Here is a 12,958-nt window from a genome sequence, read left to right as displayed (position 1 = left end):
AAACATTCATTACCAATCTGTCCTCACCCATCAAAATCAGATTATATTAACCACAGATTGAAAATTAAGGAAGCTTCTACCACCTGTGGCTTAAAAAATACCGAAACTTCCCCCACCTGTGACTTAATCCTAGAAGCGGTAATAATAGGATACGGTAATGAATGGATATCGAGGAAGAAGACACAGGTTTTTAAACTAAGTCTCAGTGTTTGTGATGGATGCACAGCATTGGACGATTTCTGGAGTGTGTCGTAATATGCAATCATGGTAAAAGAGGAAGCTGATCACTGCTTCCCCGGACACCGTTAATGAAATCGGGGAGAAGAACTGATGATAGGATTAAGGGGGTATATATCGGAACGTCTGCCGCCCCGGAACTCGGGCAAAGAATCTCATTTCTTGGATGTTTCCCTTCCGACCATATGTTTTCTATGGGATAATAAATATGCAGGAGACGAGATGAAGTTATGGTTTATGTTTAGCAGTAAAAAAGGATCGACCATACCAATGTACGGTAGTCCTTTTAAAGAAATTGGCTTGTTTTAGGCAACAGTATGATATATTTCTGTCAGCAATTCATGAAAATTGGTGTAGAATTTGGGATATTACACTTAATTCGTGGATTTGAAAATGAACAAATGACAATGCATAAGTTTATTTCCAATATTTCGGATTTATCAAACATCTTGCAAATAACAATTTCAACTTTGTCATTTTAAAGGAATAAATCGAATTGCATTTGTCATCTTAATATATTGTGTCTACAACAAAAATTTTTAATCTGATGATATTCGATCCTGGCGTTAACGAGGTGTTAATTAACAAAACATCACCTTTGAGGATCAATATCCAGGCCGGCCACTGAGGGGAGCGATCCAGAGCCGTCAACACTTTTGTTGCGGCACTCACCGTAAAGGGAAAGTGTGGCTGACCACTGAAGTTCATCTAAGGTTAAATTGTGACGTAACACTGTCGTATATAAGTATACTGACACAGCTTCCAATAAACCAATCGAGAACTACTTCACTTGTGCAAGTGCAGGATATTTTGTTTGTTTATTTTATATCTGATAAAGGTAAGTCATTTTATTGTTTATTTATCATTTTTCATTTATCATTGGAATTATTCGTGGTACAATATAAATAACCAATTAAATTAATTTTTGTTCAAATCAAAAGAGAACATAATTGTGAATTGTGTGAAATTTGGAATTCAATTATTTAATCAGGGAAATAAATCTATATAGATCTGCGATATAATCATTATATGTATAAGTATTTGTAATGGCTTCTTTAAAATATTTATCATACATAATTCAAACTAATCAAATTACCTTTTATATGCATTAAATGAACCGATTTCCTTGCCAACTTAGGAATTTTAAGTGTTTTTAAACACTTCTCTAACCAACTGCTAGGATGATGCATATTAAATGTGTTATAATATTACACATTCAGATCAGATACACCCTAACCACTTGAACAAATGGAAATATTAAATGTGAAATGTATTTAATTTCATGTGCTCAGCGGGACAGAAGCTGAGGAAAATTGGGAAATCAACCTGGATTTGAGTTTGACGTGTTTTGTCATTCAATCAATATACCATGTATTTTTTTCAAGAATGCTTTCGGAAGCTACATCAAATATGATTTACTAGCAATTACTACTGCTGTAGCGTTAGATCCTACCTCCCGTGGACCCACTTGTGTACTTAAACTTCGTGTTGGTTAGACACTGTTTAACTCTTAACTACAATTCTTCAGGTTTTTTTGGGGGATGTTTTGTAGTTCCACTTAGGGGGAATTGTTTGCGTCCAACACAAGAAGCAGCTAATTAAACTTAATCTGTTTTTAAAGACTACAATTTAACGCGGCTCGCATGAATGATGCTGAGGTCTTTCAATTCCTTTGTGGGTGAAAATCATTAACTAAGGTTTTCCATCTTAAACTTTTAGTGGAAACTCCTGTACTTGATAGAAAGGTTTTAAAAGTTAGGATCTGATTAAATAGAAACTACTTCATCAAAACTATAATTATATGCTACTAGATGCTTCATTATATGAGAAGGGACCTAATATGAGTTACCTATTCATCTTGATATTGTTGCAATTCTAAAAATTTATATAATTAAATAGTGAGTGTCTTTTTTTTCAACATCAAATTTATATTTGAACAATTCAAACATTATCCGAATCTTAAAACAAACAATACACGTACTTGGTATTCAGCATAAATCAAGTAGTTTCAGAAATAAAACCCCGAATAGATGTTATTAAATCGATTTCCCGACTGATATTTATAAAAGGAAATAGTACTGCTTATAGATATATGTACCTGAAATGTCATAAATGTACTATTGTAATGGTTTGATCAATGCGGTATGAACAAGTAAAGAGTCATCAGCGACGTAAATAGCCATTAAACTGTGACAAAAAGCCTCCTGTTCTATGTGGAATATCAATTGTAAAAGTTCAGAGGTTTATGCTCTATGAGACAATACGAGACTACAGCAATCACGACTTTTTGCAACAGTTATCGGATGCATACATTAATCAAATACATTTACGAATTTAACACATGCGAAATAATGAACGATCCCTATAGAAAAGCAATGTTCCTTTAACTAGAGTTCAGGGCTTTAAAGAAACAAGAAATGACAGGGTATTTTAATATCGGGGACATATATAGGTTAAGTATTTAGAATTCAGTTTTCAGCACTTGTGAGTATACTTTTTTTCCATCTGCAAATAACTGTAATATCGAATGTGTCATGTTTTCCAAACTTCTAGAATAGATCATTGTTTAAATTACGCTAATCACAGACTATTATTATTTTTATTATGGAAACACAATACAAATAATGCCAAACAGTATACTGCTATAACAGCACAATGTTTATTTCCATTTCAAGCTCTCCTTAACAAGAGCACAAAATACTCTATATTTCTCTTCCTGACACTTTATTCTATTCATGGAAGACTTGATGCTAAACCTACAGAAGTAATGGATATATGCCGAATACTGTTCTATATGTAAAATTATCAGACTGTTTGAGGCTTACATTCTTTATCAGTTATATATAAACGTATGAGGCATATATCTTTAAAACATTGCCATTTAAATGTCCAAAAGTTACCTGGAGGAGCTCACAATTTGAGTTCAGGTACCCATTGTTTTCTACCCTTTTACAAAAGGAAAAGAAATGAGACAGTAAAAAAGTGAGTGAACTGTTGTTTCATTTCATTCATTCAATGGCAGTCGTTTAGTTTAGCAAAACAGTTGAGAAAGATTTTTTCTGTTTTTTTTTTGAAGGGGGGGGGGGGGAGGAATGAAAAATTTTATATATGATGTGCATATACTGACATTGATACTGACATAATTTCGGCAGATGTTATAACCATCACCAAAGAAAAAAATGCGAACCCTGAAGTTTTAGTTCAGATTTTAGAAATGTGGCCATCTTAACAAAAAGAAATAAGAGATCGCTTAAATCATTTTCTGGATTTAAATTCGCTTATTCAAAGTGCTGTATCAAAAATTGTTTTAAAGATGGCAAGTATAATATTGTGGAAAGTTTAAACTTTTTTTCATGGATTTGCTATTTTGTAGCAACTACATTCCTTGGTTGTAGCTTTCCAAAGCTGAATTTTTTTCTTCACATTTTTATTGGGGGTTTCTAGAAATTTAATGCTTAATTTCAAAATATTTGTTTGTTTTTTGATTTAAATACCGTCCGATTTTGTTATCATTGCCGTCCGATAATATATTATCAGACTGGTAATTATTATTATCGGACGGCTACAGATTTTTTTTATCTGCAAGAACAAAGGCATGACGTCACAGCAATGTTTTAAGTCTAGATATACCTTATTGTTGTGTCGCAAAAGCACAAGCTACATTCTTTATCAGTTACATAAGTAAACGTATTTCATCGACTAAAATTAAAATCAAGGCTCATGCCCATAAAAAGGTAGAGGAGCTCACTTTTGATGCGAGTCTCGCTTTTACAAAAGGAATATTTATTGGGAAGATGAGATCAAAATAGAGCTCCTCTACTTTTTTATGACTCGGGGTCCAGATCTAAAACAGTTGAGATAATACTTGTGTCTTAAAAGAAGAAGCAGCATTTGAGGAATAAAAAAAAATTATCTGTCTGAGTACAATAAGGTCTGTGGAATTGGCAGACAATTTATGGTCATCTGCAAGGCAACAAGGAATAGGAAACAGAATTGAAAAATTGCGACTTACGAAAAAGAACCCGAATCGCTTAAATCATTTTCTGTCGTTGATATCTTCTTAAACTTGATTATAAATGATGGCATTCCCATATATCGAAAAAAGGTTAATGTCTATGACATAAGATTCTTGATAGTACACTACATAGGTTGTAGGAGAAACAAAGGACATTCAAGTTGCTTTTTGGAGTGTGAGTTTAATGTCTAATGCTGATGATTTCAAAATATTTGTTTACTGATTTAAAGTCCCTTCAAGAATTTTTCTCTCACAATGAGACGCCACCACTTTTCGGTGAAGGTCTGCAGATTTATGTCTGTACTCGACATTTACGGCCTTTGAGCAATGACGGTTTTTTTCTGACAGCAACTACGAAGATTTTGCAGTTGGATTTATAAGGTCTCATCCGAAGGTTCAGACTCTATGTCCTACAGTGGAATTTTGGACTCACTTCTTACTCAAAGAGTCCTTTTAATGCAAATCTAGTGTTTAGACAACATACAATACCGACTCATCAATGGTACAACTTGTTAACTCATTTAAGTAGAGGATAAATCGTTTTAATATCATTTAATAAATCTGAAGCAAATCAATTCAACAAAATATAAGTAAGGGAGATTCGAAAACCTTGAAAATCTTGTTGACTTATGTCCAGCAGCAAATATGTATCATTTTCAGCGTTATTTTATATCCATTATCTAACTTGGAGTATTATGTTCTAATCTGCTTTCAGATTTAATTAAAGCTATCCTATCCCTACTCTGAATATTATTGAAGATTTGAAGTCTTTAGCAATGCCCCTTTCGATAAAGTCCAGCGACATATCATTGTGGATTATAATCCAAAAGCCCTCTACTTTAAAGTATCCGGTGACCAAACAAGATAAGCTTGCACATGTCCTTAGACTTCAAAATATCCATTAATCGATCTGCAATTTATGCAAGAGAAAAATGGCAAAAGAAAGGGTTTTCTACTGAAAGAGAGAACACTATTATACAGTTAGTTATTTGGGGAGAATCTCGAAGATATGCATATTTTTATGCAGTTAAGTGGAGAAAAACATTAATTGTCCTTTAAATCCGTATCAGCGTTTTGGGATCAGATTAATATATTTTTTCTTTCCGTCAGACAGAAATGAAAACCAATTTTACAAGAAAAGTAATATGATTACATTATCATTCCAACACACAGGCCAGTGAATGGGGCTTCTAATACATAAAGACAGATACCCAGATCATAAAATATCAATTACGGATCTAGTTTATCAATCAGCATAAAAAAAAAGACGGAAAGAGAAAGGGCAAACATTTATTTAGTATCAAGTTGTCCGTGAACAAGTATATAGGCAAAATAAACAATTTCCAAATGGGCAAGAAACGTAGTTTTTAAGTTTGTATTGTCTGTTTCAACAAATGTAATTTATATAGACGTTAATTTGAAGTGAAAATGTGGAAGGTTGCAAAATAGGAGAATTTTTAATATCATAGAACGTTTATAATTTCTTAATATTTGAGAAATATATTTGCAATAAAAAGAGACCCATAACTATATACCAATCCAGGCATCCATTTCCTTGGTTTGTATTATTTGTTTTGGTTTTGTATCATCTTTATATCAAACTGATATCTTAAGGACAGATGATACAAACAAAAAATGTATGCCTGGATTGGTATATATTTTTTGTCCTAGTTTCATTGAAAATGATGCAGATAATAAATTTCTAGAATAAAAAGAAATTGTAAACCTTCTGTGATGTTCAAAATTCTGCCTCTCTGAGGCCATCCTTATTAATCAACACAAATATTTTTTACTTCAAATCTCATTTTTGTAAAAAAAAAAAAAAATTCAATCAAAAATTAAAAACTACGCGGTGAAAGTTATTTGTACTACTTATAAAAACATGGCTCAGGTTGTTATTTTGATGTCTTTTGACAAAAATTTGTTTGTATCATCTCTCCTTAAGTATCCAAGCAAATTTCAAAAATCATAATTAACATTTTATTGAAACCTTTTCCTTTCAAGGCACTAAATCACTTGAGCAAAACAATTTAAAAAAAAAAGGTTCTTATTTTTTCTTTCAGTTGTTTCCATGTAATCCTTTCACCATATCAAACAAATTCCTTCCTTTACAATCTTAAGAAATCAAAACAAATCAATCAATCTCACCTCTTAAATTTTTAATACCCCATAGTTATCATCCAGAGCTTCGATATACTAATAACCCATTCTAGAAATTATGTTGGTTTTCAAGGATTCGTAAATCAAGAAAGGATAGAATATATACTTTAGTTCGAGCTAAGTGTCATAATTTTTATGCCAAAAGTTAGCTTTGAAGCTTCATTAGAGGCTTAGTGGTATTAGAGGTAAGGATACCCTCATCAAAGGAACATATGACATAGCAATCATTCTTGTCTTTATGAATTGTTTTATGAGAGAGACTGGCCTAAACACGAAATGAATATTTCATTGATCGGAAACACCTTTATAAAATAAGGCTTAGTAAATTTGGGCCGCACACAGCGAGGTGGGGTTGTTGTGAGTAAGTATAAAATAATATGTATTATTTTTATTAAAATCCAAAATTCTTCTTCTTCGACTACTAGTAACGCATGGTGCTTAATAGAACAATGTTATATTTGTAAGTCAGATTAAATAAAAAAAAAAAGATGAGTAACTGTAAAGACAACACTGAAATCAATGAGATGGGTGTTTTATACGATTTCTTTTTATTACATTAAATGAAATATTCATCACTGAATTCGATGTTCTGTACGAATTCTTTATATTTCATTATAAGAGATATTCATCAATGAAATCATGAGATTCAGCAATTAAGTTGAAGAATTCGGTCAATGCAGACCTGGTTTCTTAAAATGAGTACTTTTATTTCTCACGGAGAATGAAGACTACAATTATAGAACTATCGATGCTTAGAACTCCGTCATAAGTGTCTCTATTGCTCTGCATTTTTGATTAATGTTTGCTTTGTATTTCTCTGTGCATGTATGATCGTTAAATTCTTCTACTGTATCGCAATTTATTAGTTCTCCTAACCTATAAACTAAGTAGCTTCAAGTAGACGTGATTGAAAAATTATCAAAATATATATCTTGTATTGCAGTCTACCAATTAGCAAATATATTCTCAAATTCAATTCACTTACATGAAATGGAAGTAATTTTATATGCCAACAAGATTGTTGTTTGTAATATACATGTACTTCGATAGTGTACGCCTTCTATAAGTGTATGGAGCAAATGATTAAGCCTAAAGGAGTTAAGGTTAATAAAGTGTTTCTTGAAATCTTATCTAAGCATTTATTTATCATGATTATATCCCCACACCCAATAGTAGTTGTCTTTATAAAGGAAAATTTCAGGGTAAGGGTTTGTAAGTGTTAGTCAACTGATAGTTAGATATGAGCAATAATTATTTATTTATAGCGAATTAACAGAAAAAAGGATAAGCATGATAACATTTCCTTTTAACCTTTTGATTAATAAATTTTGCTTTATATAGAAAAAAATTAATGTAAAAAACAAAATCATTTATTTACAGACACATTATAATTTCTTTTCAAATATCCATTCGTCTTAATTATTAACGCAATTCGTTTTTTTTTTCATTTGAGTTGCGGCAGGCAGCATCAATTCTCTATTTCGACTCATCTGAGCAGAAAAAGAAACGGGTTTTCAGCAAGATAAATTCATCTAACGACACCATACTGTGACATTAGTACTGTTTTATTACCGAATGTTTTTTCAAGACAACAATTTTCCTCCCTCGAACCCTCAGTGTGTCTGAATAGGCCGGAATGTAATGTTCTCAATCTGTGTATAAAACTGAAGAACACTTTTTCTAGCCTGACCGAATTTTCTCTAAGAAACATTAAAAAAAAAAAACATTAAATGCAGTATGAATTACTAAAGCATTCAGATAAATTTCTGATTTTGTTCTTTAACTTTTCGAAAAAGAAATATTTTTGAAATTACGACTAGTTGTCTTCCATTGCCTTAAGCATGTTATGAACAGTTATCCAAAGACGTACACGAATTGATTAAACGTCATCTAAAGAAAAAAAAATTCTCAATTAAAACAGTCAATGTTCTGTTTTGTATTTAAAGTGTAAAACATTCGTTAAACCTCTCTTTCTCTCTATATCTTAACAAAATATTTTGAAAAGCTGTTTGACTATACATGTAGCAGACACTTTTTGAATCCAAGTATCAATTCCACCGACTTTTTCGATAACTTTTGGTATTTGTGTTAGTTTCTTTCTTTCGTCTGAAGTACTTATAGTTTGAATGATACTACACTGATAAATATATGATCCTCAAATCAGTGTGGAAAGTAGTGGTAGTATTTATTTGGTATCATGTCATCATACATAATACAAATACACAGAAATTATACAGGATCATATGAAAGACAAAATTTGGCAATCCAGACTTCATATAGATTTAGATTTCATATACATTTGTAAACAAATAAATAATTAAGGTAACAATAAATTTAGAAATACAATTCTACTGTGACTAGATTGATACCAGGATAACCCATATAAAGTATTGTACGAAGACAACTTGCGTTTTGATCTCTCTCTCTTTACGAATGTCTGGCGAGTATATTTGAAAAACACTTCGTTTTTAACTATTTCCGCCGCATAACACCATCCTAATCAACAGAATAAACATTCGATAAAAAAGTAACAACATCTGGTGATTTCATTTCGTATTTGAAATGCCATTTGACGGACGCTTTCACGCCCTCGTTAGTTCTTGGCAGTCTTGCCTATGTAGATTTCTTATGTAACTGAAATAAACATCTTTCAATAAACGATGAGTGAAATAAAAAGAAGCAATAAAAGTTGCATATGTTGATTTATTATGGGCAGCAGATGAATAGTTCTTCAGAACCAATGATCAGTTCTCGTACAATTTTTATTATAAGAAATGTTAAATATTTCTCTAAGATTTTATGACTTCTGGCAGTTTAAGTGAATTGCTTATTGCCAGAAAGACGCGTTGATGAAATTTTCACCCAATTCTTACCCCCCGAAATACACTTCCTAACATAAGAATGTATTCTTATACGTATAACATAGATAAATCAAAGAAATTGTGTTATTTTAAGTGAAAATAAGAAATTGTAACAAGTTTGACTTCCTGCTAAGGTATCTAAGGTATTCAAGTTATGTTTTCTTTTCAAAAATAAATTCATCCTTCATTCAATTTGTTTTTCATACTTTTAGAAAACCTGTGATGTCACCAAATTAGCTGCTGGCTACCACCCATCTTGGAATTCGGAGCCAATTCCCCAGGAGGACCCTTCGTTTAACAAAATTAAAAGAAATCGATTTTATGGAATTTGCCCTTTAAAAATCTACTAGTGAAACACTTGAAGAACCCTCTTACAAAACAACTATCTAAGAGAACAACTAATATATTTCTTTTTTTTTACCGAACTGCATATTGACAAAAGGCGCATGTGACAGAAAGTCGTGGAATAAATTGACAAGTCTTGTACTCTAGGTCTGACATTTATTGAATCTAAAGGTCTTCAGACACTTTTCGGAACATCTTTACCGTAAAATCTGGATTTTATTTAGATCAAAGCTCTCCAACATCTTATTGATCCTGGCTCAGGACCTATAGAAAATTAATCGCTGGGTCTTTGAAAGGTGTCGGTAACAGTCCAAGATAATTCTATTTAACGTTAAAGGAGCGGCTCTCAGGATGTAGGTATCAGTAACCACGGAATCAGAGCAACCTGATAAAATGTCCAGCACACGGAAGACAAATGAGATGGAGACTCTGTCTGTCAATACTGTGGTCACGGATTTAATGACGATTAATATGAATAAAACAGAAAAGGACAGCTTATTTCCGTGTGGATCTAACACCACACAGTGGACACTGACGGACCCCGTCTGTTCATTAAATTTTCACTCCTTTGTCTCATTCGTTTTTGTGGCTGCTTTGTTATCCATAATCACTTTTTTCACAATTTTTGGGAACGGATTAGTATGGGTGGCGTTGTACCGGTTCCCGAAATTACGATCCATGTCCAACTGTTTAATTGGAAACCTTGCTATGAGTGATATGCTGCTGGCTTTAACAGTGTTACCTATTTCAATCGGAAATGACCTTCTAGGATACTGGGTATTCGGTGAAATAATGTGTCCAATATGGTTATGTATCGATGTGTTATACTGTACCGCCTCGATATGGGGATTAGTGACCATTGCCGTTGACCGTTATACGGCCACTGTTTACCCCGTGTGGTACTTTGAGCGTCGTTCGCCACTGAGAGCACTGATTTATATTATTATGGTTTGGTTTTTCTCTATAATTGTGTCCATTGCCCCCTTTATTGGATGGCGAGACATGATTCCAAATCTTTACAAATTCAATATAGACACAAAGAGATACGAGTGTGTGCTGTTCGAGACAGAAGGATATGTTGTTTATTCCGCAATGGGGTCTTTTGTGATACCAGCGATCTTGATGCTCTTTTTGTACTTCAGAATTTTTGTTATCTTACGAAAGCGAATGAAGACAATGCAATTGAAAAAGGAAAAATTTAAAATCAATTTGAACATGATAGATCAAGACTATGACAGCTGTCCATTACAAGAAGAAAACAGTCAAATTGACCTGAGCGGCACACCAATCACTCAAGTCAAAATGTCTGACAAAGCAACTCAAATCAGCCCAGTAACAAAGAAGCAATATACAAGCTTGCCTATCGGCAATTCCAGTATGTCAAAACCAAATGTCCTCCATGAGGACAGTGGGAGAAAAACTAACGAGAAGGGAGATTACAGTGATTGTATTTTACCAGACGTCATCTGTAAAAGTCAAACCGAGGAGGGGACAGAAGACGAAAAACAACCATGTTTACTTGATGTAAATGTTAACAAAACTATCCAAGGCATAACGTGTGATTGTACCCAGAAAACAGGGGAAACCCAAGAGAAAGAACAATTGAAAAACACAAACAGTGACGTTTCCAAACGACCATCGAAGAAAAGGATCTCAATAACATTTAAAAAACGAAATTCCAAATCTAAACATATTCAAGGAATAAAGACCAAATACGAATTACGAGAGCAGAGAGCAACGAAGCGCATGGCGATAGTGATGGGGTGTTTCCTGTTTTGCTGGTTCCCCTTCCTTTTTATGTATCTTATACGAAGTTTCTGTGTCACGTGTTACATAAACGTACACATCCAAGCCTCCATTATTTGGCTGGGTTATGTCAACTCCAGCATAAACCCCGTGTTGTACACACTATTTAATGACGATTTTAGGCAGGCATTCAAGATCATTCTAGGTTTAGAAAAAGAACATCCTCAAAGAAATAGGCTATGAAATGATAGTAAAATGGAGCCTTGGTTACAGATACCACAGTCTTTCAGTGAATTTTGAGATTAACTATAACGTTGAATATTTATAGAATATGTCAGTGTTTTGCGTATATCCATCGTCAGAATTTTGATGTAACTACCGTGTATATTACATATGTATTTCACATGGTTTACAAATTCCTGGAGTAAACAGAAAAGATTTACATTTCAAGAACATTGTTAAGAGGAAAAGTTTTTTTTAACTGTGATTACATTAATCTGTCACATGCAACGCAGCTTGTAAACACGATAGAACAAGTTCGATACTCGGTATTTTGTATTTCGGATTTGTCTTCAGGTAAATAATAAAGGTTCGAAGGAACGTGATGGTGTGAACGTTTTCTGATTACAGTTAAGTATTTCTACAAATGTGAGCCTGAAAGATCTAGAGAAGAACACTCTTAAAGTAATTTGCTGCTGAAAAGCCCGTCTGTTATAGTAATATCTTTTTGAACATATATTCAAATTAAAGTCTTAAAGATGTGGAATAAATATTATCATTTCTGCCGCTTTAACTACCCCACTTCTAAATTCATGGGAATTAAATTACAAAGTGTTAGGCTATAAAATATATGGATTTGCATTGGCAGCCAATGGCATGATAGAATGATTCCTTTTTTTTTTCATGGAGTCGAAACGGACAACGTTCATTCAAAAAAGAATGCATTTGTGACACACTGTATTTTTATGACAATGGTTCGTGAAAAAGTCTCAAGGAATACATGCAGGCTCATGTGATTCAAAATATGCTGTAAATTATTTTAAACTTCATCGTGTCCAAATATATTCAACTTTTAAGAAATAAAACGATCCTGTCGGGTTCAGGGACATATCCGTAGCTGATATTAAGAATATGATTTCTGACAGAGATGTGTGTTGTAGGAGAACTTAACAGATTCGGGAACAGATTTGTACCCGATAATTAGAGGGCAATTCCTGACAGTGCCTAGAAATACAAGCTCTAATGAGACATCTTCAGAAATTCTAAAATAGATTTATATACCTGAGAGTTAAAGTATGGCTTATGCCAACTTCAAAATTACCGTTAAATGATTCCACTTCCCCAGTAAATTATATTTTTGGTATGAACAACTTCCAATTATATTCAAATGATATAAACTGAGTTGCTTTTCAAAATATGTTATTATTAGTGTACCAAGAAAGAAAGGGTAAAAACAGTGTTGAGAATAATGAACAAAAACAAAATGAAAATGTTCTCTATCAATCAACAACTATCTTGAAAATTTCTCATACCGAACAAGAGTGTTTATATATTTGTTTACGGGGGAGAATATACATTAAGAAACATATTTCTC

At 32.9% G+C, this 12,958-nt stretch overlaps 1 protein-coding gene across 1 annotated transcript; it reads left to right on the top strand.

Moving 5' to 3' along the window:
• Nucleotides 1-775: 775 nt before the first annotated feature.
• LOC134235219 (octopamine receptor 2-like) lies at nt 776-11,744 on the top strand. The gene is made up of 2 exons (XM_062717355.1): nt 776-1,075; nt 9,486-11,744. The coding sequence occupies exon 2, from the start codon at nt 10,012-10,014 to the stop codon at nt 11,605-11,607; it is 1,596 nt and encodes a 531-aa protein (XP_062573339.1). The 5' UTR covers nt 776-1,075; nt 9,486-10,011; the 3' UTR covers nt 11,608-11,744.
• The last annotated feature ends 1,214 nt before the right edge of the window (nt 11,745-12,958 follow it).

The sequence above is a fragment of the Saccostrea cucullata genome, unplaced genomic scaffold (assembly GCF_032062105.1).
Source record: "Saccostrea cucullata isolate Sc308-1 unplaced genomic scaffold, CSIRO_AGI_Scuc_v1 ctg3794, whole genome shotgun sequence".
Taxonomy (NCBI): Eukaryota; Metazoa; Mollusca; class Bivalvia; order Ostreida; family Ostreidae; genus Saccostrea; species Saccostrea cuccullata.
The sequence above is the reverse complement of the archived record's forward strand: the minus strand, read 5'-3'. Positions and strand labels throughout refer to the sequence as shown.